Source organism: Pelodiscus sinensis, chromosome 2 (genome assembly GCF_049634645.1).
Source record: "Pelodiscus sinensis isolate JC-2024 chromosome 2, ASM4963464v1, whole genome shotgun sequence".
NCBI lineage: Eukaryota > Metazoa > Chordata > Testudines > Trionychidae > Pelodiscus > Pelodiscus sinensis.
In genome coordinates, this window is record NC_134712.1 from 2,840,351 (window position 1) to 2,863,443 (window position 23,093).

General features: G+C 50.5%; 1 protein-coding gene across 9 annotated transcripts; it reads left to right on the forward strand.

Annotated features, from left to right (window-relative positions):
- Window positions 1-1,035: 1,035 nt before the first annotated feature.
- MAFA (MAF bZIP transcription factor A) lies at window positions 1,036-21,254 on the forward strand. Of its 9 annotated transcripts, none has more exons than XM_075919994.1 (4): window positions 1,036-3,058; window positions 5,461-5,625; window positions 7,825-11,161; window positions 14,579-21,254. In XM_075919994.1, the coding sequence occupies exon 1, from the start codon at window positions 1,333-1,335 to the stop codon at window positions 2,194-2,196; it is 864 nt and encodes a 287-aa protein (XP_075776109.1). In that variant the 5' UTR covers window positions 1,036-1,332; the 3' UTR covers window positions 2,197-3,058; window positions 5,461-5,625; window positions 7,825-11,161; window positions 14,579-21,254. The 9 variants fall into 9 exon arrangements, with proteins under 9 accessions (XP_075776109.1, XP_075776114.1, XP_075776115.1 ...); XM_075919999.1 differs by lacking the exon at window positions 7,825-11,161 and having other exon boundaries at window positions 14,579-14,682; window positions 15,080-21,231; XM_075920000.1 differs by lacking the exon at window positions 7,825-11,161 and having other exon boundaries at window positions 5,461-5,614; window positions 14,579-14,682; window positions 15,080-21,231.
- Window positions 21,255-23,093: the final 1,839 nt, after the last annotated feature.

The following is a 23,093-nucleotide window of genomic DNA, read 5'->3' on the forward strand; positions in this document are numbered from 1 at the left end:
GTGCTGCAGGGTTTGCGCATCATTTTTATATCACAAGGGACTTGTTGGGAGAATTGTGGGCCGACGCGGCGTGTGTGTGTGTTTTGGAGTATCCTTCTGGTGGGCAACCACGTCACAACCCCCCTGCCGACAGGTATTACAGGAGAACAGAATACCCCAGAGACGGGAGCCTTTGGATATTGCAGGTTATCACAAGCTTTGTGCGTGCCTGCCGGCTGGTGTGTTTCAGTTTGTATCGGAGGGAATGGAAGTGAGTGTTGTCTAAGCAAAAATTGTGTTCGCCTTTCTGGCCAGAGCCCAGCAAAGTTAAAAAGTGAAAACCCCACTTTGTTGCTCCAATAAAGGAGCAAGGCTGACCCCGAAGGGCCAAGAAATCTGTTTTTACTGTCACAAAATACAGGACTATGTAGCATTTTAAAGACTAACAAGATGGTTTATTAGTCTAATAAACCATCTTGTTAGTCTTTAAAGTGCTACATCGTCCTGTATTTTGTTTCAGCTACACCAGACTAACACGGCTACATTTCTATCACGTTTCTACTGTCAAACTTTTATTTCTTCCCCTTGCGCTGAGGGATTCAGAGATAATTATTAGGCTAGATCTGTGAATTTTGCATAGGGTAAAATAAAATGCCTGGCGCTGGTGCATGCATTGAAGGCTAAACCGATTGCTCGGAGAATCGCCCTGTGCAATGAGCCCTGGGCCCTGGATTTGGTGCGAGGTCGGTTGGGGGGTGGGGGGAGTTGAAGCCAGCAGCCACTTACACTCCGGTAGCTGCCTTGTACTATTTATGCTGTTCCCGTGCATGGCCACTGGAGGGATCTTTCCTCTGCCCACCCCCACTCCCCTCCCCTCCCCTCCAGCTGTTCCCGCAGGAGACTGACAGCTGGCCGCTGGGTTGCTATAGGGATAGGCAAATGACCCGGGCTGTCATAGGCGGGGAGGCGGCAGCCCCCGCCCGGGGGGGCGGGGCCAGGCACGGCTCCCTATAAAAGGCAGAGTGCTCCATTCAGCACTTCAGTCCTTGCGAAGCGGGGGGCGTGCGGCTGGTTGTAGGCGCTGCCGCCGCCGAGCGTGGGGTGCAGGGGGACCCCCCCTGGAGAGAGCCCCGCTGCAGAGCGCTGTGCCTGGGGGGCGGGGGCGCTGCCCTGAGCCTGTGGGGCAAAGGGGGGGCAGCCCACTCCGGGGGGGGGGGGCAGGAGGCGAGACGAGGGGCAGCAGCAGCGGGGATCGGGCCGCCCCTCCCGGCTCTGCCTCGCAGGGCAGCGCCCCGGTGCCCGCGGCTCCCATGCCCCTGGGGCGCCTGCCCCGCTAGCGCAGCCGAGCCTGAGATGGCCTCGGAGCTGGCCATGAGCGGCGAGCTGCCCACCAGCCCGCTGGCCATCGAGTACGTGAACGACTTCGACCTGATGAAGTTCGAGGTGAAGAAGGAGCCGCCCGAGGCCGAGCGCTTCTGCCACCGCCTGCCGCCCGGCTCGCTGTCCTCCACGCCGCTCAGCACGCCCTGCTCCTCCGTGCCCTCCTCGCCCAGCTTCTGCGCGCCCAGCCCCGGCGGCCAGGCGGGGCCCGGCGGGGCGCACCCGGGCGCGGCGGGCAAGGCGCCGCTGGAGGACCTGTACTGGATGTCGGGCTACCAGCACCCGGAGGCGCTCAACCTCACCCCGGAGGACGCGGTGGAGGCGCTGATCGGCAACCCGCACCCGCTGCACGGCTACGAGGGCTTCCGCGGCCAGGCGTTCCCCGGCGAGGAGGTGGCCCCGGCCGGGCACCACCACCCGCACCACCACCACGCGGCGCACCCGCACCACCACCCGCACCACCACCACCACCACGTGCGCCTGGAGGAGCGCTTCTCGGACGAGCAGCTGGTGAGCATGTCGGTGCGGGAGCTGAACCGGCAGCTGCGGGGCTTCAGCAAGGAGGAGGTGATCCGCCTCAAGCAGAAGCGGCGCACGCTCAAGAACCGCGGCTACGCCCAGTCCTGCCGCTACAAGCGGGTGCAGCAGCGGCACATCCTGGAGAACGAGAAGTGCCAGCTGCAGGGCCAGGTGGAGCAGCTCAAGCAGGAGGTCTCCCGCCTGGCCAAGGAGCGGGACCTGTACAAAGAGAAGTACGAGAAGCTGGCCGGCCGCGGCTTCCCCCGGGAACCGAACCCGCCGCCCGCCCCCAAAGCCGCGGCCGAGTTCTTCATGTGAGCCGGGCGCCCGCGCCTCCCCGGCGGCTGTACATAGACGTGCGCTCCGCTGGGGCTCCGGGAGCGAACTGCCCGCGGGGCGCCTTCCCCCTCTCCCTGCCTTCCAGCCCCGCACCGCGGCTCCCCCTGCCGCTCTCCCTCCTGCGAAGCAGCCGACGCTGGGAGGGGCGGGGAGGCAGCCAGGTGGAAACACCACCGACCAACCCCCCCCCACTCGCTCCTGAGTCTTAACATGAACACTTGACCTGCCCCCCCAACCGCGCACAGCTTTGGGGCACGCCAGACTGAACTCGCCAAGCCATTGGGGCGGGGGGGAAGAAAAGTAGCAACGCTCTGAATCGTGTGTGTCCCCCCTGGAAAACGGGGTAACCAACCAAAATCATTGTGGGGAGGAAAAAAAGAAACCAAGTGCATCCTAATGAAATCCTACTATTTACTCTTCGGAATCGTCCTACTCCTGAATCCAGCAGCTTCCGAGGAACTGTTCCAAGAAGCGCGCTGCAACTAAACTGTGGTTCTTAGAAGACTTTTTAAGCAATCCTGCATGCAGGACATGTATGGTATTTCAGTAATCTCCCCTTTTCTACTAGAACAGATGAAGAAAAAGCATGATCCAGTTTTTTCCCTTGGTAATATTTTTGTTTTGTTTTTGTTTTTTCTTTTTTTTCCCCCCTCCTCCCCCTCCTCCTCCCTGATGGTCAATCTTTAGTTTGCGGCACTTTTTTGGGGGGGCGCATCTTAAATAACAAATAGTCTTAAAATGTTTGCAAAGTGATGTTTTTCTCTCTCAGTGGAACAGTGCAGCAAAACACTCACAAAAGGGACTGGAATATATATCTTGGGACTTCAGACTCCGAAAAAGAGTTGAGTTTACCTGCTTTTTATCTCCTTCCTTTTCTTACTAATAATTCTTGTTGTTTTAAAAAGGAAACCTGAGCCAGACTTAACTTATTGAAAGGTGTCCACTTGTACATATGTAGAATTTAGTTCGTTTTTTGCCTTTTTTTCCTCTGAGCCTATATTTTGCTTGGTGATTTAAGGAAAAAAAAAAAAGCTAAAAAAAATCACAAGTCTTAATGAAAGTTTGTATGTAATAGCATGCAAATAATATAAGAATTAATTTAATTATGTTGGAAAAGCCGAATGCACTATATACAGGAATCAATTGGATTAAATAATACTGTTGTTTTATAGAGATTTAAAATTATCTATGCTGTTAAAATAATGGGGGAAAAAGTTACATTCTAAGATGACCTGAAAGGCAATATAATAATATATGGACTGCGATCAGCTGGCTGCTATATCACTATGCACCAGATTTATTTATTAACTCCTGGGAAACAATGTTATTTTAATCTTGATTTCAAGAATGAAAAGAACGTGCACATTATTTCTTGCAAAAAAGGCAATCTTGCAATTATGCTTTGTGTGAAAGTAAAAAAAAAAAAATATGCATAGCAGTTGGAGTTTTTTAACAAGTTGCTTATTTTAAAAAAAATGAAATCTTAGGGAAAACTTGTAAGTCTTAAACAAAACACCTTGTGAACTTTGGGAACTGGTGCATTTTAGGTGCTGCTTGTGCAACGTATTTTAAATGACCTATTTCAATTTCTGATGGTTTTAACACTGTTGCATCAAGATAAAACTTACACTCCTCGGAGGGCTTCAGTTAAGTCTTTTTATGTAAACTGCTGTTGAGACGTGGGCTATTGCAACCTCAAAACCACCTATCTCTCTCGGTTTTTTTGTTTGTTCTTTGAATTGTTTCCTTTGTGTTCAGGCACCAATGCAAAAACTCATTTTAGCTTTCATTTGCTAAATGAAAAATAAATCTCTTTAGACATACCCATCTTTTTTTGCCTTCCTGGTTTTTGTAGGGAGGGGAAATCACTTGAAATCTTTGCAGTGGTTAAAAAGTGGTGGTTTGTGTGTCTCTTGGTTTAGCTGTTGGAATTAAAGCACAGTTGTTTCTTTGCTTTGTGCACCAGAACGAAATTTAATTAATCTGAATGTGAATTTGAGTTTAAATACAAAGACAGGGAAATACGTGCAATTTCAATCTTCGGACTGGATGAATGGTTAGGAAATGATTTTAACTTTGTTTTGGTAGGCTCTAGTCAAAACAGTAAACTCCGAATTTAAAAATTCGTTTTCCAGTTTAAAAAATTAACCAAAAAAATTGGTGTCTTTGAAAAGCAAGTTACAAATTGTCAGGTTTTTTTTTTTTTTTTTTAAAACAAATGCATCAATATTTTGATCATTTTTGAAGCTACTCTTATTTCTTCTGGGGCATGCTTAGCTTTTTTGTTAAAAAGGACAGCACTTTAAAAATACAATTGGAATGGTCGGAGCAGCAAGATATTAATGGTTTTAAGACAGATTCTATCAGCTTAACCCTATTCTTCAGTTTTCCTCTGGGCAAAAAATTCGACCCTATTTTAGTGCTATTTCTGGGTACTCTTTCACTTCCAAAGATTTGGCTTGAAATAATAAATTGAGGCATTTAAAATAAGCCTGGTTGTTTTTAAATTGGATTAAATTAAGAATTAAAAGGGAGAGTTTAGAATTGAGTGGTGGCTTTAGCTATTTAAAAAAAATAAGAAACACTAACGGAGGTATTTCCTGTATAGGATATGTTTTGCGTAAAAAGTTTGTTTTTTAAAAGGACTTATTAAATGGAGCATTTTTAAGCACCCTTTTTAGATCTGTTTTAATTAAGTGTGGAGACTTAGAATGCTAAAAGATTTGATCAGAAGTCATAGCATTTTTTTTCCCCGTGGTTAGTGAAGAAATTTTCTTTTGAAACAAAGAATGAATTACTCCACACCAAATGAATGCTGGTAATGACGCTAAATGCTCGCTCTTCTACCCGAATCAGAACTGTTTGCCCATGGACTGAGTCTTCTTTTAAATTACTTTATTTTCCCAAGCCCCAACTAATATTTTAAACTGCAATTTACAAATAGAAGAACAAGCAGCGAATGACTTTCAAATAACTAGAAACAGGGTTGATTTAATTTGAGCATGCCAGTGGTAACGATCCTCACCGGCGGAAATTTTTTAAGTGCTGGTTAAAAGCCCCAGTACAAATTTGTTGTTGTTGTGCTAAACAAATAGGCAAAATCAGAATGTTTCAAATCTTTAAAAAACAAACAATCCTCTCCCCCAAATAAATTAGAAGGCATCTGCTTTGGCACAAGCAGTACCGTGTGCTCTGTTCCTTTCCTAGAGTCTGATTTATTTTTTTTATTTGAATTTTCCCCAGTTTCTCCGGGTCTTTCAGGCTTGCCTTAGACTCTGTGCGGCTCGTCCTTGGCAGATGTGACATGGATCACTGGCTGGAGGCTTTGGTACCGTTTCAAGGGGAAGCGTCCGAAAGCCGGTCCTGGTTGATCGTCTCCATGGCCTGGAGAAAGAAGGTGGTTTTTGGGTGCGCTGCTTTTTCCCACCTCTCTTGAGGCTAGCTGAAATGGACAGCTGGCCTTTGTTTGGTGCCACACCACTTATTTAAGGAAAGGAGTAAATGGGATGTGAGGATGGAGGGTGAATGAGGCTATGCAATGCTGCCAGTACAACTGTCTGCCTAGCACCTTTTAGAGCCAGCAGTCACAGATGTTCAAGATGGGAAAGACCAATTAGCTCCTCCAGTTTCTTTTGGCCAGTGCAGGGTTGGTTTATACTGTACTTTTCCCTGCTGTTTTGTCCAGTGTAGTCTGTCTAGCCCAAGCGATGGGGCCTTTGCCCCGTCCCTGATAGCAAAATCTATCCAGCTGTGAAATAGATGGTCTCGGAGTTTCTCTGGTACTCCACCGACACTTACCCGTTGGCTAACTTTCCTCCCAGTTGAATCCCCTGCCGTTGTCCTAAGTAATCGTGGGCGTTTTTCCTTCTCCAATCGTCCAGCTCCTTTTTAGGCATGCTCGGCATACGGAGAGTTGGGCGAGATTCCTAACTTCTCAAAGCACTTTCTTTCTGTGGACTAGCAGGCGCTGTGCATGGGCTGTGTGTGAGTAATTAATTATTGTGAGGCTGCTCCACCTTGAAATCCCGGTGTTTCATATCTGCAGAGAGGGGCCCACGTGCTGTGTTGCTAAGGGCCTGATCCTGCTTTGACCACCTGCGAAATTTTGCTGTTGACTTCAGGGGAGCAGGACTGGGTCTTGAATATGTAGAAAGATGCTCTCTAGGAGAGTAGAAATGTAAGATTCCTACAGAACCCGCCTGTACCAGTTGAGTACGCGAGGACCCCCGACAAAGATACGGGACAGCGCGTCCGTCAGTCCGTCCCAGAAATTGTGTTCGTTGTCTTGGTGTCTTTTTGCCATGTGGGAGTTGGGTCTTTTTTGTGGGTTTTTTTTTTAAATTTTTTTATTTACTGCAAGTTTTCCTGTTCTCCTACCACACACGGACGCCGACACTCGGAACGGGCCAGCTTCTCCCAACCGGGCAGAGCATGGCTAGGATTAACTTGCCGTGTTCAGTGGTTCACATTTGGTGATTGTTGCAAGTGGAGACAACCAGGAAGCCTTTAGGGAAGGAAACTGACGCTGTTTCTTTTAAAGCAAGGGAACAGACGCCATGGTGCTTGTTCAAGTTCCTCCTGTAAATTGTGCCTTGTGCTGCTTCCCTTAGTTTGTTTCAGGGCCTTGCCCTGATCACCCCAAAGCCTTTTTTAGTGCTAGTTTAATTTCCCCATTTTGCTGTGAGATGCTGATGACAGGCCATCCGCTCCCCAGTGTTTTAGCTAATAGGTGCTGGCTCCCACGGCCCTGCAGTAGAAGTCCCTCTTAATTCCTTTGCATCTCCCCACCCTTACCCCATCTCTGCGTTTTCAGAAAGCGGTTCCAGGCCATGCCAGCGGGGCTGCTATTAACAAAGGGGGAGAGGAAGAGTTGATGGAGGGAGAACCCCCAAATAGAGCAAAACCCCTTTTCCCTCACCATCATGACTTGAGACTCCTTAAACCAAACGCAAGAGCTCTTTAGGAGAGTGACTGAAAATGAAACTGCAAGCCAGCAGCAGCCCGATGGACGCAGATAGCACACTAAGAGTGTGTGTCTAAAAATAAAGTCTAGGAAAGTTTTCACACCCACGAAGAAGGGTCCGGTAGTGTTGCCAGTCTCTGGACTAGGTTGTCTTCTGGTGTAACTAGGATGGCTTGGTTTGGATTGTGTCTCATGTGAACTGTATGCTTTCTGTTTGTGTGTGTGTGTGTGTGTGTGTGTGTGTGTATGTTCTACACAAAATCATCCGCACTTCCTGCTTGATCTCCGCTGAGATCAATTAACTTCATATTGAACCATTTTTTGTGGCAGTGCATGTGCACATATGATATTCATGTGCTAATTTACTCCCTGGATTTCCCCGTTGCAATCCAGTCTTTTTTTTTTTTTTTTTTTAAAGTAGGGTACCACTTCAGCTAGCGCCAGACCCATCAATAGACACTGAGTCTAGGTGCTTATTGAGTGAAATTGTTTTGTGCTCGAGTAGGTCCAGGCGCTGTGACTTTTTCTTCGCCAGGAGGATAGTTGGGTTGCTTTTAGGCCATTTGTTCGCCTGAAACAAATCTGCAAATATTTCTCCTGTCCGTCATGCTGACACTCAATGGCGCGTATCTTCCCTCTCCCAGCCCTGCACGCGGTAGCGGAAGCAAAGACCGAATACGAGGCAATCCACGCACGATCGTTCTTATCTCTGTGCTGAGCCGGGACTGTCCTCTCAGCCATACTTACCAGATCGTCAAACGAAGCTCTCAGCCCTGCGCGAGTCCGCGTGAGCAGAGATCTTGCCTCTCACAGTGAATCCATTGTACCTTCAAGAGCGACCGCTCCCTTTTCTGTGCCCCCCGCCAAGTCCGGAGGACCCGGGGGAGGGGACAGTTTCCTCGCTTGTAGCGGGCCGGCTCCGTGACGGTGGACGGCGTTAGTACGTTACGGCAAGCTGAGGATTAGCCGAAGGGAACTGCGGGTTGGGACGTTAATGGAGCTGAGCGGAGCGCAAGGAGCGAGAGGGTCCTGTAAATTATGCGTATAAGGCGAGGTGGCCTCGTTTGGCGAGTGGGTTTCTGGAGAAAATCCTGGATCTGTTGCAGGCACTGGCTCTGTGTGGGTGCTGCACAGTCAAGTTGTGTCGCTACCGTGTGTGTGTGTGTGTGTGTGTGTCCGCCTGCCCGCCCCATATTTATAGATGCATGCACGAGGCTTGTCAGTTACTTAAGTCCTCCAGTTTAACTCCAAGCCAACCCTGCCTGGGGAACATGTGGAACTGTTCCTGTCCAGTGACTGACTCTCTCTCATCCGCAGTGGCCTTTCCCACCCTCTCTGTGTATATCTGCGCACTCGATTCATTTATTAGTAAGGGGCAGATTTTATTTCCCCCTTTTTGGCCTTGAGGTGGGTTCCCTCCCCCCCCCCCTCGTGCAATCTGTTTTTAGCTCTCCTCTGGCGTTCGCCTGTGTTCGCTTGCTTTGTTGTTGACCTGTGTGATTTGTGACCAACCCCGCAGTGAGGGAATAACGGGAATGAAGCTCGAGGGAAGCCAGCCGCATTGGGACAATGCAAAGTGAAACAGGGATTGTGTTGAGTGCAGGTCAGAGACCCAGGCTGCCAGCTTCCCAGACACCTGTGCCCTACAAAAGCCGTTCAGTCGAAGGACAAGGCAGAAACTCCTCGGCTTTAACTCAGGATTGTGCTTCCCGGCACCGAGTGCTCCTAGAATGAGTTGGGCTGCTGCTGTTTTTCTCACCGTGCTGTTGAAATAAGCCGGGGTGGAGGGCCCGGTTCTGCCCCCGTTGAAATCGGTGGCTGTTTGGGGTTTTTTTGTCCTTGATTTTTGATGGGTGCAGACCTGAGTCCAGTTACTTTTCCCAAGCAGCCCGACGGGTACGATTCCCCCCCCCCCCCATGGGTCTTCGCTTATGTGGGGCTTGAGCTCTCTGCTGTGGGGCGGGTGCTGGCTCCTTGCTTCAAATGCGGGGAGGGGTGGGGGGTCAGGCCTGAAATGTTTTTTACCTTGTGTTGCCTTTGTGTTCACCAGCACCCACTGAGTGTTTTGGGGGAGCTCTGGTTCTTAGTGCTGGGGTGGGAGAGAAGAATGTGTAGTATGGTGTGTTTGCTTAAAAAAAAATTCTACGTCCTAGCATTTAGGACCCATCTCTGCTCCCATTGCTGCCCCCTCCCCCCTTTACAAATGATGAATTGGAGAAGATGAAATGACTTGGCTGAGGCGGCGAGGCGAGGCGGTGGCAGAGCAGGGCCTGGAACCGGGTGTGCTTGCTCTCTCCGGCTGTGCTGCCTCGCGGGTACAATGGAATGGGGAAGCTGCAGCTCTCGCTTTCTCCCCCTCCCCCGGGTCACCCTCTGCCTTTTGCCAGTGACTCTTTGGGGGCCAAACTGGGTCAGGTTCCTGGGGCTTGCCCCCGCCCCCCCACACTTCTCCCACCCAACTTTGAAGGTGACAGTTGACAAGCGTCTGCTCGATTCCTGGGCCGGAAGGGAGCTCTTCGAGCATCTCGCCCGACACCTTCCCCTTCCTCTGCCCTCCCCGGTGTGTAACACAAGCTGGAGACCTCCTCATCTCCCCCCCCCCCCCCCCCCGCAGTCATTCCTAGCGCAGTGCTCTCAATCTGGCCCATCTTGATTTAAAAACAGGGCCGGGCTGGCCAACGGACCAGGCTGCAGCCCCCGATCTCCCGGTGGAGCCAGCCCTCGGTTTTCACCCACCCGAAACCGCGTCCCACACTGTGTCTGAGTGACTCAAGTGCCAGTCCTTTTTTGGCCAGCGGGCGCGAGGCTGGGAGCTTGGGCTGACTAGCCGCGGCCCCTGCGTAGAAGGGCTGGGGGGGGGGGAACCCACCGGGCCCCTGGCGGCAGCTGTGCCTTTCTGCGCTCTGCTTTTTCTTCGAACGTGTCTCCGCGTCTCTCCAAAAAAGGAAGCGGGGGGTGAGCGAGTGAAACAGCCACTGGGGCGGGGCTGGCGCCTGGTGGGTTCTGGCTGGGCCTAGCCCCCCCAAGAACATCTTGTAGCAAGCGGCGTGTTGCGTGCCCATGGCTCTTCCGGTGCTGCCTGTTCCTGAAGAGCCGCCGGCCAGGCAACCTCAGGCGGGTTCAGGAGGCATTGGGGCAGCCCTCAATGGACTCCCAGCATAGGCAGAGGGAAGGAAGCCCATGAGACACCCCCTCCTCCCCCCCCCCCCCGTCTCCCTCAGTGGGTGGGGGGTGGGCCCTACGGTCTGGTCTCGTTTTCGAGACTCAAGCAGGGCCTGAGTGCTGTTTTTTTTCCAAGGCACTTTGCCCGGCTCGAACCGTCCGGCATGGCCTTCCTCCGGCTTCTATTTCCAAACATCCCCCGCATGCCTCAGTGACCTTCCAACCAAGCCCGGGGCTTTGCGGAGGGGAGGGTAACGCCGGGCCGCTAAGCCCCAGTCTAACGAAGCAGCATGGCCTCTTGTAGCAGAGGCAGCACGTGACTCATAAAGGGTCAAAAATCATAGGCTGGGTTTTTCCCCCTCTAATCTCTCCGGTTACGGGGCTCCTACGGCATCTCCCGGCGCTGGCAGCCTCTTTCCCGGATCAGTGAAAGGACTTCCACGCCAACGCCTTAAGGACGGTGCCTAATTTGTAATTCGGGGGGCCGTGGCTCCCGCAATCTGCCGATTCGCCTAACGGACGCGGCAAGCCCAGAGCTGCTGGGGCCTTGGGCGGCCAGGCCTGGCGTGACCCCCATGAACGAAGCCCTGTTTAATGCACCTCGCCCGGCTCCGGGTTGGCAACGGGGAGAGAGGTTGTCTCGGAAACCGGATGCTGCCAGAATTCGAAGCCCCTCTGGTCTCAGGGAAGCTTTGTTGATTTTTTTTTTTTTTAAAGGTGCAGGAAGGGGGCTTGGCCCAAAATCGTAATGCCTGTTTTATTTGGACATGCCACAGCAACCGGAGTTTGCCTCCCCGTGTGATGCCAATAAAGGATCAAGTACGTTAGATAGTGACCACTTCTCTCTCCCCCCACACACCCCCTGCTCCTCCCTCCGGAAACGAAACGGTTCCGCTAAACCTGCGTTAGGCCCGCGTGGGGGTCGGTGTCGCACGGGGGCAGATTCCCACGCGTCTCTTCAGCTGCTCTCTCCGGCACCGACAGCCGCTTCCCAGCTCCCGGGCCGTGTCATGCCCATGGTAAATGGAGGGGGGGGGGGGGGGGGGTAAGAGCGCATCTCTGAAGGGCGTGTGGCCGTCCCTCTCCAGCCAGGCTTGAAGACCCCAATTGCTCACCAGCGGGGGCATGTTGCCCTTGAAAGTGCCCCGCCCCGGGCTGGTGAGTTCCAGGCAAGAGCTGCTGAATAAGTTGGAGGGTGGGATCGCGTCTCTCCTGGGCCTCCGGCCGGATTCGGTCCAGGGTCCGTGCCTGGCTCCAGTTCCTAGTCCCTCCCCTGCGGATTTGCTTCCCCCCCCAGCTCCTGGGGTGTGCCCTCCTCCCCCCGGGAACGAGCCCCCTTAAGATTCCCCCCTCAGCCCGGCTCCTGGAATGGAACAATATTATTTTAAGCTCTCCTGGCTGTCGACAGGGGCCCGCCAAGATCCTCGTCTGGCCCTGCCCCAGCGCAGGGCAGGCGGTGCGGAGAATTCTCCTGCTGTCTGCCCCCCCGCCCGGTGAGGGGGGCGGGCTGGGTGCGTTTTCCAGGCCTCCTTGGCAGGGCGCAAGGCCTTTGGCAGCTGCTGGAGCCCTGAGGGCCGGGGAATTCTTCTGGCCTGAACAAGTGGGGCTGGGCTCCTGCGGGCAAGGAGCGGGCGCTGGGCTGTGGGGAGGGCGCTGTTTAACCCTTGCTGTGCTGCGGTCGGGCTGGATCAGATGAGACCCGAAAAGCCCTGGAGGTTTCTGGCTCGCGAGGTGGTGCTGTAAGGGCTTCCCCGGGAGTCCTGCCTTGAATTTCCCTCCTTCCCCCCTCTCCTGTTCTGCTGCCTTCCGCCCCACAGTCCTCTGCCTTTCCCCAGGGCCGAGTGGGGCTGTGGTGTGTGCACGTCCCCTGGAGGCCGGACCACCCCCTGGACTGGGAACCTCCCGGGCTCCCCTGCGGCATTTCTCCGCTTCGGCCGGGGAGGGGGCATGAAAATCCCCCCCCGCCCTGTTGGTCCGGAGCAGGGAAGGGCACCCGGAGGGGTGGCTGGGCCGCTGAGGTGGACGTGTGAGGTGACCCTGGGCTGTCATTGGGCTGCTCCCCAGGGTGCCATGCGGCCGGGGGGGAAGCTCCCCGGGGAAGCCTCTGCCGGGGTGTTAGCAGGGTCAAGAGGCGCCGTCACCTTCCCCTGGATCATGCGTCTCCTGCCACTCGGCCCCTCCTGGGCCAGTGTGTCCTGCTCCAGCTCTTCCCCCGCAACTTCCCTACCCGCTCACTCTACCCCGGCCCTGTCCACGCAGGGACAGCATAGTCTGCGCGGTTCCCCCCCCTCCCCCCAAAGGGCCTCAGTTTCCCCCTGGTCACAGCTGCCATGCGGCAGGGGCCCTTCAGAAAAGCCTGGGTGTGTGCGGCGTCTGTGTGCTTCACCGGGGCTGGTGGGATTAGCGGGGCGGCGTGCGAGGGGCCGTGCTCTGGCCAGGACGCTTGGCTCGGCCTGGCTGCGGGGAGGGTGGCGTCAGCAGGCCAGGCCGGTGGGGGTCCTGCAGGAGATGCCTTGAGCCGGGGAACTCTGCCCTCCGTTGCAGGGTGAAATGGGAAACGTTTACAAGGCCCCCTGAAAACAGCCAGCGTGAGGGTCACACGCCGGCCCGCCCTGTGCACGTCCTCCCAGCGCTGCTTCCCCCTACCCTGCACCATCCCCGGCTCTCCCAGCCCCGAACATCCCCCTTCTCCCAGGCCTGGACACCCCCCACTCTGCCCCAGGCCTCTCACTCTGCCCCCTGCTACTCCAGCCCTGGCGGCTTGTTGGGCCAGGCAGGACACATGAATCTAAACCTCATGGTGTCTCTTAGGGGCTGGCCAAACCCCACTGTGGCCAAGAGGGGGTGGCCCCATAAGTCGTCCTCACCGGCAGTCATGCCTCCCTGTGTGAATGGGAGCTGGGCCATTAACCCTGCCGTACGCTGAGTTCAGCATGGAAGCCAGGGATGCGGCGGGAGCCCTCATGCGCCCGTCTGTTGTGTGTGCACCACGCCTGTTTTCATCTCCCCTTGTGCCGCGGCACGGAAGCTGTTCTCTGCGTAGGGGGGTGAACTCTGGGGGCTTCCCCGGGGGTGAGATCAGGCCCCCGAGATGCAGCCCTGCGCCTGAGGCCGGACGAGGTGACGCGCAGGGAACGCGCCTGCAGCTGGACGGACGGACGAGGTGTTGGCTTCGTATGGTGCTCTCCAAGCAGTCGATAAGCCTCGCCCGTAGGTGTGGAGCACCATTTTAAAGGGCAGCTTAAAACCACCGGCCAGATCTCAGCTGGGGTAAAGGGCCATCAAGCTGCCAGAGAGTCAGTCCCGTGATGCTCGCTGGCACCCGCAGCGGGCCCGCCCCTCCATGGTGACGGAAGGGAGAGCTGTAAGGGGCATGGCTTTGTATTCCGGGAAGGCTACGTCTATACTGCACCCCTATGTCGACAGAGGGATGCAGATCAAGCAGGTCGAGATTGCTACTGATGCAGAGATTTAAATATCTCGCGCTTCATTAGCATAAACAAGGCCACTGCTTTTTTTCCGAAACGGAGCTTTTTCGGAAAAAGACGGCAGTCTGGATGCGGATCTGTCGAAAATAAACCCTTTTTCGACAGATCCTATAAACCTCATTTTTTGCGGAATACAGGATCTGTTGAAAAAGGGTTTATTTTCGACAGATCCGCGTCTAGACTGCCGTTTTTTTCGAAAAAGTTCCGTTTTGAAATAAGCGGCGGCCATGATTATGCTAATGAAGTGCAGGCTATTTAAATCCGTGCTTCAGTAGCAATTTCGACATCTCTAATCTATATCTCTCTGTCGACAGGGAGGTGGAGTCTAGACAGCCAAAGAGACAGGACCGTACAGGTTCACCATGTCTGCCCTTGGCATGTCTTTGCCTTAGGACGAGGGAGAGCTCCGTCTCACCCTGGTTTATGGTCTCTTTCACTGGGCGTCCTGCGATGGGGAACCTTTTTCGGGTCGGGGGCCGCTGCCCCACGGAAAAATCAGTGGGGCTGCGCACAAGTGGGGCTCCCCACTGCAGGGGAGGGGGGAGCAGGAAAAAGACCCAGAGCTTATGACTCCCAGTCCGGTATGTTAGCCGCAAGAGCAACCTCAGGGGCCAGACCCCCGGCCTTAGGTTCCCCGCCCCTGGCTTAATACAACAGCGTTCAGATCTGGGATGAGGCGTGGAAACCTTCTGGCTGGTCTTGGATTTTAGTACCAGCTGGGTTCTACAAAATGAAATTGTTTTTACAGATGTGGGAACTGGGCCTTGGAGAGGGGAAACGACTCGTCCGAGGTCAGGCGGTAGGTCAGTGATGGAGCAGGAAGAAGACCCAGCGCTTACGACTCCCAGTCCGGTATGTTAGCCGCGAGAGCAACCCAGCCTTTCCTATTGAATCTGACTAATACCTAACGGAGCTTTTCCATCGCAAATGGCAGCGTTTTGGAGAAGGGGGTCAACATTCAAAATGATCCGGACACACTGGAGAACTGTGGAGGGTGGGGAAGCTCTGGGATGGGTTCCCTAGGGAAGTAGTGGAGTCTCCATCCCTAGAGGTGTTTAAGTCTCGGCTTGACAAAGCCCTGGCTGGGTTGATTTAGTTGGGACTGGTCCTGCCTAGAGCAGGGGGCTGGACTTGATGACCTTCTGAGGTCTCTTCCAGCTCTATGGTCGGAGGTAAACAGGACGACGTTTAATAAGGACAAATGCAAAGTGCTCCACTGAGGAAGGAACTATCTGTTTCTCTCACACAGAATGGGAAGTGACTGTCCAGGAGGAAGCACGGCAGAAAGGGCTCTTGGGGTCAGAGTGGACCACAAGCTAACTCTGAGTGGTCAGTGTGACGCTGTTGCCAAAAAAGCAAACATGATTCTGGGCGGCATTCACAGGCGTGTTGTGAGCAAGACACGAGAAGTCATTCTTCTGCTCTACTCTACTCTGCAGTTGGAGTATTGTGTCCAGTTCTGGGCACCACATTTCAAGAAAGAAGTGGAGAAATTGGAGAAGGACCAGAGAAGAGCAACAAAAATGATGAAAGGTCGAGAGAACATGACCTGTGCAGAAAGGCTGAAAGAATTCGGCTTGTTTAGTTTAGAAAAGAGACAACTGAGAGGGGACATGAGAGCAGTTTTCAAGGACCTAAAAGGGTGTTCCAAGGAGGAGGGAGAAAATTGTTCTCCTTGGCCTCTGAGGACAGGACAAGAAGCAATGGGCTTAAATTACAGCAAGGGAGGCTTAGGTTGGACATTAGGAAAAACGTCCTCACTTTCAGGGTGGTGAAATGCTGGGATAAATTGCCTAGGGAGGTTGTGGAATCTCCATCCCTGGAGATATTTAAGTGCAGGTTGGACAGACATCTATCAGGGATGATCCAGACAGTGCTTGGTCCTGCCATGAGGGCAGGGGCTGGACTTGACGACCTCTCGAGGTCCCTTCCAGTTCTAGTGTTCTGTGATTTTATGACATGTCTAGGCTACTCTGAAATGGCGCGTCGTGTGCGTGCTACATATATTGTTCTCTCTGTGCAGAACATACGTCATCTCACACTCATGATCTGAAACATCTTTGTAAATAACCAGATTTTGCAAATAAGTGGACACCCAAGCGAAAGCAATCCACGGTGCACTGCACAATACACTTTGGTCGGTCACTTGCCAAGCGCAGCGTCAGTTTTAATTATTGATACTCATTCTCTCTAGTTATACCAGTGACTGTACTGCAGTGTATTTTTGCAGAAGTCATGACGTCTCAGTAACATGAGACCATCCTACGGCACTCGGCTGTGAAACTGTTGCCGAGAAGTAGGGAGCAGAGGCTGTTTGTGGGTATGTGAATGATGGGATCTGAGGACTAGAGAAGATTGAATTAACATTAACAACATTGGATTGTGTGTTATAAAATTCTTTTAGCGGCTCATGTTGATGGGCTTGTATACAATCTTAAACTAATGTGAATCTGGAGTGAAACTGCATTGGCTTCAGTGGAGTGACTCTGGATTTAAACCAGCATAATTGAGACCAGGAGCTGGCCAAGAGGGAGGATGTATATGTGTAGAAGATGCTGTTTGCAGGATGTATTTTGCCCTACACCCTTAGTTTTCTCTAATTCCTTGAGTTCTGTTTTTGTTCGGATTGTATTTTTACACATTCCCTCCACCGCAGCATGCCTGCCTTTCTTCCCCTCCCTTGCATTGTTTGTATCTAAAAAACAAACTGTCAGACACATGTGAGACATGTTGCTTTGTGGTCTGTCGAGAAACTGAGTTAATTTGATTTTGATTGATCATGGGGTTGAGAAGTGTTTGTTTCATCAGCTTTCAGACAAATCTTTGGTAGTCTGCAGGTCTCTCATATATCTATATCTATAGCCACTCAGCTGATTTGCAGTTAGATGAGACCAGTTCTGCTGTAAAAACCCAGTAAGTTATAAATCCACAAACAGGTGATCCCTTTCCAAAAAGAGCCCATAATGTGTAAACAAAGGGTGGAAGATTTTTGGTCCAAAGTCCTTTATTTCTCATTAGACTTTTACGGAAGTCTAAATAAAAACGGAAATTTGACACCTAAACAATATTTAAGGAATAAAACTTTCTTGGCCAAAAAAAAAAAAAAAAAAAAAAGGCTTGTTTGAAAGTAAGCAAAGTTATTTGTAGATGGGGCGAGAATTGAGCCTTCTTTAGCTGTTCTGAAACCTGGACCATGTCTTGGACTTAGGGGTTATGTGAGTCAGAATGTGAAACTGACTAGATTCTGACCATGAAGTTGGGCCAGCTATCTTTTCTGTCCCGGCTGAGTGAAGAAGAAAGGCAAACAAAATACAAATCAAATGGACTTTTTTGGTAAGATTCTTTGTTTTAATAATCTCATCTGAGATTAGTAATCAGTAGGGACCATCACAATCCCAAACACTAATTAATCATGAGCTTGGCCCTGCAAAATCACAACATTAACTTAAAAAGCATGACATTAAAAAGCCTCACATTTTGAGTCATGTTCCTTTAGCTTCTCATTTTGAAACCCTTTGGAAGCCCTTGACTCACAGTTTTTCAGGCTTTTCTCTGTAAGCACGAGAGCTAGAAACTTCATTACAAACTGAAACTCTGACATAGTCCCCCGACTCGAGCAGCTGGGGTTTGCAGCACTGTTTGTCTAAAATGACCTCTATGTCCAACCTATTTCACACCCATCGTTGGGGTATCTTATTTCAGCACCTTGTCCAGCTGGGTGATCTGGAGAATAAGGATCCCACAGATGAAAAATGAACGATAAAGGTGGGGACCAAAATTTTCAAAGGTAAGTGCCTTGGAATGATTGATTTCCTCTCTTTAGCTTGCAGGGACTGGCTTTTAAGTGGCGTCGACATGGCCCGCTTCTTTCGGCAGCCTGCAGAGCCTTGGCTCTCAGACTTTCCAGACAGCTGTACCCCTTTCAGGAGTCAGATTTGTCCTGCAGACTCCCCAACTTTCACCTCACGTAAAAAACCGCTTGCTTACAAAACCAGCCCGAAAAAATACAAGCAAGCGTTTGCACGCTGTGGTTGAAAAATGCCGACTGTCTCACTTCTACCGTACCATGATCAAAGACGACAATGGGAGGAGAAAGGTTGCACGTGTGTATCATGGGCAGAGCGGAACCATCAAGCAGTGTGAAATTTCAGTTTGCACTGACTTTGCTCGGGCTTTTTAGGGAGCCGGTTGTAAAATGAGGCTGACCTTTCACTGAGCTGATGTACCCCGTGGAAGACCTCTGAGTACCCCAGGGCATATGTATACCGGTTAAGAACCACTGGGGTCGCAGGTGTACTCAATATAGGTTGAAATAGTTCTGTGGACGGGGAGGCATGGCTTCCGTGGCTAAAGTACAGACACGCCTGAAGGGTGTGGATAGACAACTGGTGCCCACGAGGGGAGGGGAATCGGGGGGGCCACCCAGAGGAACAGGAAGGGGGCACAAGGGAGCACCCATATACCAATCAAAATGTTGGCAGGGGCGTAAGGTGATAGTGCACCTCCTGGGTGCTACCATGAGTTGTCTAGGAGGGTGTGAATACGAATCCACATACCTACCCTAGCAGGGGTTCTCTACCCACCCACGCTCTGCCTTTCTCTCTACGCTACTTTTTGTGGCCGGGTAGTGGCCTGCTACTCCGGCAGCCAGGACAGACGCCGGCAGCGAGGAAGGCTCGGATCCTGTCGCTGACACATTCGCTACTCACCGCAGCACGGACGCGGCCTGCTTTTCACTGCCGTGTGCAGCGCCACGGACCTGCGCGCCACTGGAAGTGGTGTGTGGTGTCGAGGTAGCTTTCCTCTGGGTGCGCAGGGCTTCGTGGAACGGGGTCGCGATCTAGGTCGCGGTTTCTAGCTGAGGCCGCACAGCAAATAATGAATGGGGAGGGTATGTATGAATTGACGTGCCTACGTTAGCCACCTGCATTTGTTCCAAGCTACTATGAATGTATCACCTGAAACATGGGAGCTGCTTTCCTGACCAGGGGATACAAGTTCCCTGCAAATCTAACCTGTTTCCTAAAATGTCCCAAGGGAGATACAGGGGTTGTCTTTAAATAGTAGAAAGAACTAGGCCACACCTGGAACGTCATCTGCTCTGAAGGTATTTCTACCAGAGGGACTCCGGGTTTGTGTTTGCCCTGTATGAATCCAGTATGTGGCACATGCACATGGTGTTCCGAATGCCCTCTAGTGGTAATATTAATTATACACTTCTCAGTACAGGAAACGGCCTTTTATAAATAATGTATCTGGAATCCATTGTAGACAGATTGGGGGAAGGGGTGTATGTTTGGAACTGGGAGGAATAAAACTTTATAGCTGAAAACTTTAAGGTCTCTGCTTTTCCTTGGAAAACAAAGAGAAACTTCCCACATCCTATACCAGCAGAGTCTTATCACATTTGCGATTTAAAGTGATCTTTCTCTTTCTCTGTCCCATCCAAAGGAAAACAAGATGGTTTATTGAATGATCTTGTGTATGTGCCCACTAGCGCCCGCTCCTGGGTGGAATCAGAACTGCTCTATGACCCGTGGCCCTAGCGAAGTCAATGAGCCGGTGTAGAAGGGGGAAATTAGAAGAATTAAAAATGGATTTTGAACAGTTAATAGCTAAAGATGTACAAGCGAACATGCAATTCTTTAGTCTCTGAGGGGGAGCCAGGTTAGTCTGTAACTTTAAAGCCAGCGCGTAGTCCTGTGGCACCTTAGAGACGAACAGAAACCTATGGGATCATGAGCTTTGGTGGATACAACCCACTTCCTCGGATCAGCTGGAGTGGAAATCACAGAATCAAGATATTTATAATGGGGAGAAGTGGAGGAGACGTAGTTACACCTTGGTTTGGTGATGTGGTGGAAGCCTTAAGGGTTAAAGCCGATTACTCAGTGAAAACTACTGGCTGATGGTGTAAAACAAATGATTTTTATTAAGTGGAATGATTCTTTTATCAAAGCTAACAATTAGAAAATGGTTTTTTTAACTAACAATTGCCTAATGCTTTTACAGGGTAGAAAACTTGAACACAACTATACCTAACTGATTACAATTCCTAGATTACAATTTATTTATATTAAATCACTGTTTCTAATTTGCTTAACAAAAATACAAAAACAAAGACAATATAATGATAATAAAAACTTTGTCTAAAGCCAGCCTTTCTATGGTTATTTTAGGGCAGCTGGTGGAGTTAGTCATAAATCTACTTTTACAACTTAACAACTTCTGGACTTTTATTTCTAACACTTATACTTAACCTAAATACAACACTACTGCACAACACAAAATTATACGATTTACACAGTGTGGTTAACAGAACTTAGGTACACTTTACAGAATTACACAGTGAAATTAACACAATTTAACTATTAATTAAACCAATAACTAATACATTTAAGCAATACTTACAAATCCAGCATTGATAACAACACAAAGACACACTAGAACTTGGAGCATGCTCAGGACTTGTGCACCCCTATATTTGACTTGAAGGGTGGGAAGGCAGCCTTAGGGTGATTAATTTTTTAGCTGGGCAAAAAAAGATACGTGCCTTTAATATACGGAACCTTCGTTGAACAAAGGGGTTGAGGGTCTTTTGTAACATAACCTGATATTTGGTACCTTATTAGGGTTAGTTCTTTGGCCGGGCCTGATAGGCTGGTAATGAGGTATCATGAAATACTGCCCTATAGGATTTTTTATGATGCCTGCCTGATGGCCCCGTGGACAGTGCTGGGTGTGGGCATGGTCAGTGTGCATGGCAGTTGCGTTTTATTTTCCTATGCCTACCTTTCTGCTTTTAAGGACTGGTTAAGAGAGTTTTATTTATCTTTTGCAGCTTGTGTTCTATTTTTTGATGCTTACCTTCCTGTTCTATGATGCCTACAAGGCTAAATCCCGTTTTACAGAAAACTGCATTGTGCTTCCCATGCTTTTTTGAGTATCTTACAGTCTGGGTTTTCTGTGAGGGGCCTTGTGTAGCAGGATGGGCTATACGCGAAGGCCATGGATAGAAAAAGCCTGCTTTTCAACACGTACCTGCCATTTCCAGCAGCCACACCTCACCCCTCAAACATACTCACCTAGGAACCTACCCCTGCAACAAACCCTCTTGCCAACTCTGTCCACACATCTATACAAGCGACACCAGCACAGGACCTAACCACATAAGCCACAACATCAGGGGCTCATACAACTGCACACCCTCTAATGTGACCAAGTGCCAGCAATGTCCCTCTGAGTTGTGTATTGGCCAAACTGGACGGTTTCTGCACTGAAGGAGAAACCGACAGAAATCAGACCTCAGAAATGGTAACACACATAAACCTGTAGGGGAATAGACTGCCTAGGCCCTCGGGGAACGTCTAGGCTACATGGCTCCATCGACGGAGCCACGTAGATTAGGGTTGTAGGCAAAAGGAAATGAAGTGGCAATTTAAATAATTGCCGCTTCATTTACATTAAAATGGCTGCCGCGCTGTGCCAATCAGCTGTTTGGCGGCACAGTGCGATAGTCTGGACGCTCTGCGGTTGACATCAAAGGCAGTGGTCAACTTTCCCGTTATGCCTCGTGGGATGAGGTTTACCAGAGAGATCGACAAACGCCTTTGATGTCGACCACAGAGCGGCCGGACCACAGCGCTGTGCCGCCAAGCAGCTGATCGGCACAGCGCGGCAGCCATTTTAATTTAACTGGCCGCTTCATTTCCCTTTGCTGTGTAAACAAATCTACATGGCTCCGTTGACAGAGCCATGTAGTCTAGATGTGACCTCAGTCTTGGATTTAAAAGTAGCCATTCTTCTACAAAGGAATTTCACCAGCCAATGACAGATTGAGAGCACGCAATTGGAATTCATGTATGAATGTGACACTGTTTTCCCTGGGCTTGAACACAGACGTTAACTGGATGTCATATTCTAAAGCCAGTCTCCCCTGCTTCTAACAACAGCATTTTTACAAAAAAAGCTAAAAATGCGACACTTCCACCCCATTTAATTAGCCTCATTAGCACCAGTCCTACAACTGATGGGTACTTTTTTCCTCCCTCCTCAGTTTTAAATATCATGGTCCACTCCAGCTCATCATCTGAAGAAGTTGGTTTTACCCACGGAAGCTCATGAAACTATATGTATTTTTGTTAGTCTCTAAGATGCCACTGGACGACTCATTGTTTTTAAAGCAATTCTTTTGGTGTATCAAAATCAGGAAATCTGTGAACGAATTCACGGGTCCGTGGTATCCATGGAATCCACAAAGGGACTAATTAAGAAAGATAAGGACATAGCTGATTTCTTTGCATCAGACTTCCCTGCATAGATCTATGCCCAGATTTGCTTTTTCCTGGCAATGAACATGATCGATTCTCAGAGACTGAGGCATCAGAAGAAGAATTTTCTGGAGCAAAGTTATAATTTAATAACCAGTAAGTCACAAGGCCTAGTCAAGCGTTTGAAGGAGCTTAAATATGGCGCAGCTGAGTTGTTAACAAATATACGTGCATGTGAATTAATCACCGCCGCTGGAGCGGAGGAGTGGAAAACAGCGTGTGTTGTACCCATAATGGGGAAAAAAGGGCTTTAAGAGTGATCCGGGGAATCACAGACCTGAACGCTCTACCTGGCAAATGGGTGGAAACAATAATAAAATTCCAAACAATGAAACAGCTGGGAGTTCATGGCATGACAGGGCCTCACCTGCATGTCTCCCTAAACAATTATAATTCCTTGATCGTCTCAATGAAGTGCTGGATAAAGGCAACCTGGACAATGTCACTTAGTTAGCCCTTCAAACCATTGAAACGGTCCCGCAGAAGCGGGTCCTAAAGAAGCATTCGGAAGTATCCTAAGTAGTCATGGGGTGAGAGGCAAAGTATTGTCCTGGATGTATAACTGGCTAAGAGATGGAGTATTAAGAGTAGAATTAAATGGTTGGTTTTTATCATGGCAGAAGGTTGAAAGTGGGGCCTCTAGGCTCCGTAGCATGTCTAGTGGTGGTTAATATCATAGAACCCTAGGGTTGGAAGAGACCTCAGGAGTCATCGACTCCCAACTCAATCATCGACCAACCCCAACTCAATCATCCCAGCCAGGGCTTTGTCAAGCCGGGACTGAACACCTCTAGGGATGGAGACTCCACACCCTCCCTAGGGAACCCAGCCCAGTGCTTCCCCACCCGCCTAGGGAAATAGTTTTTCCTAATATCCAACCTAGACCTGCCCCACTGCAACTTGAGACCTTGTCCTGCCATCTGTCACTACTGA

Coding starts and splice junctions, on each gene's coding strand:
- MAFA (XM_075919994.1), top strand. CDS start 1,333: ATGGCCTCGGAGCTGGCCATGAGCGGCGAGCTGCCCACCAGCCCGCTG.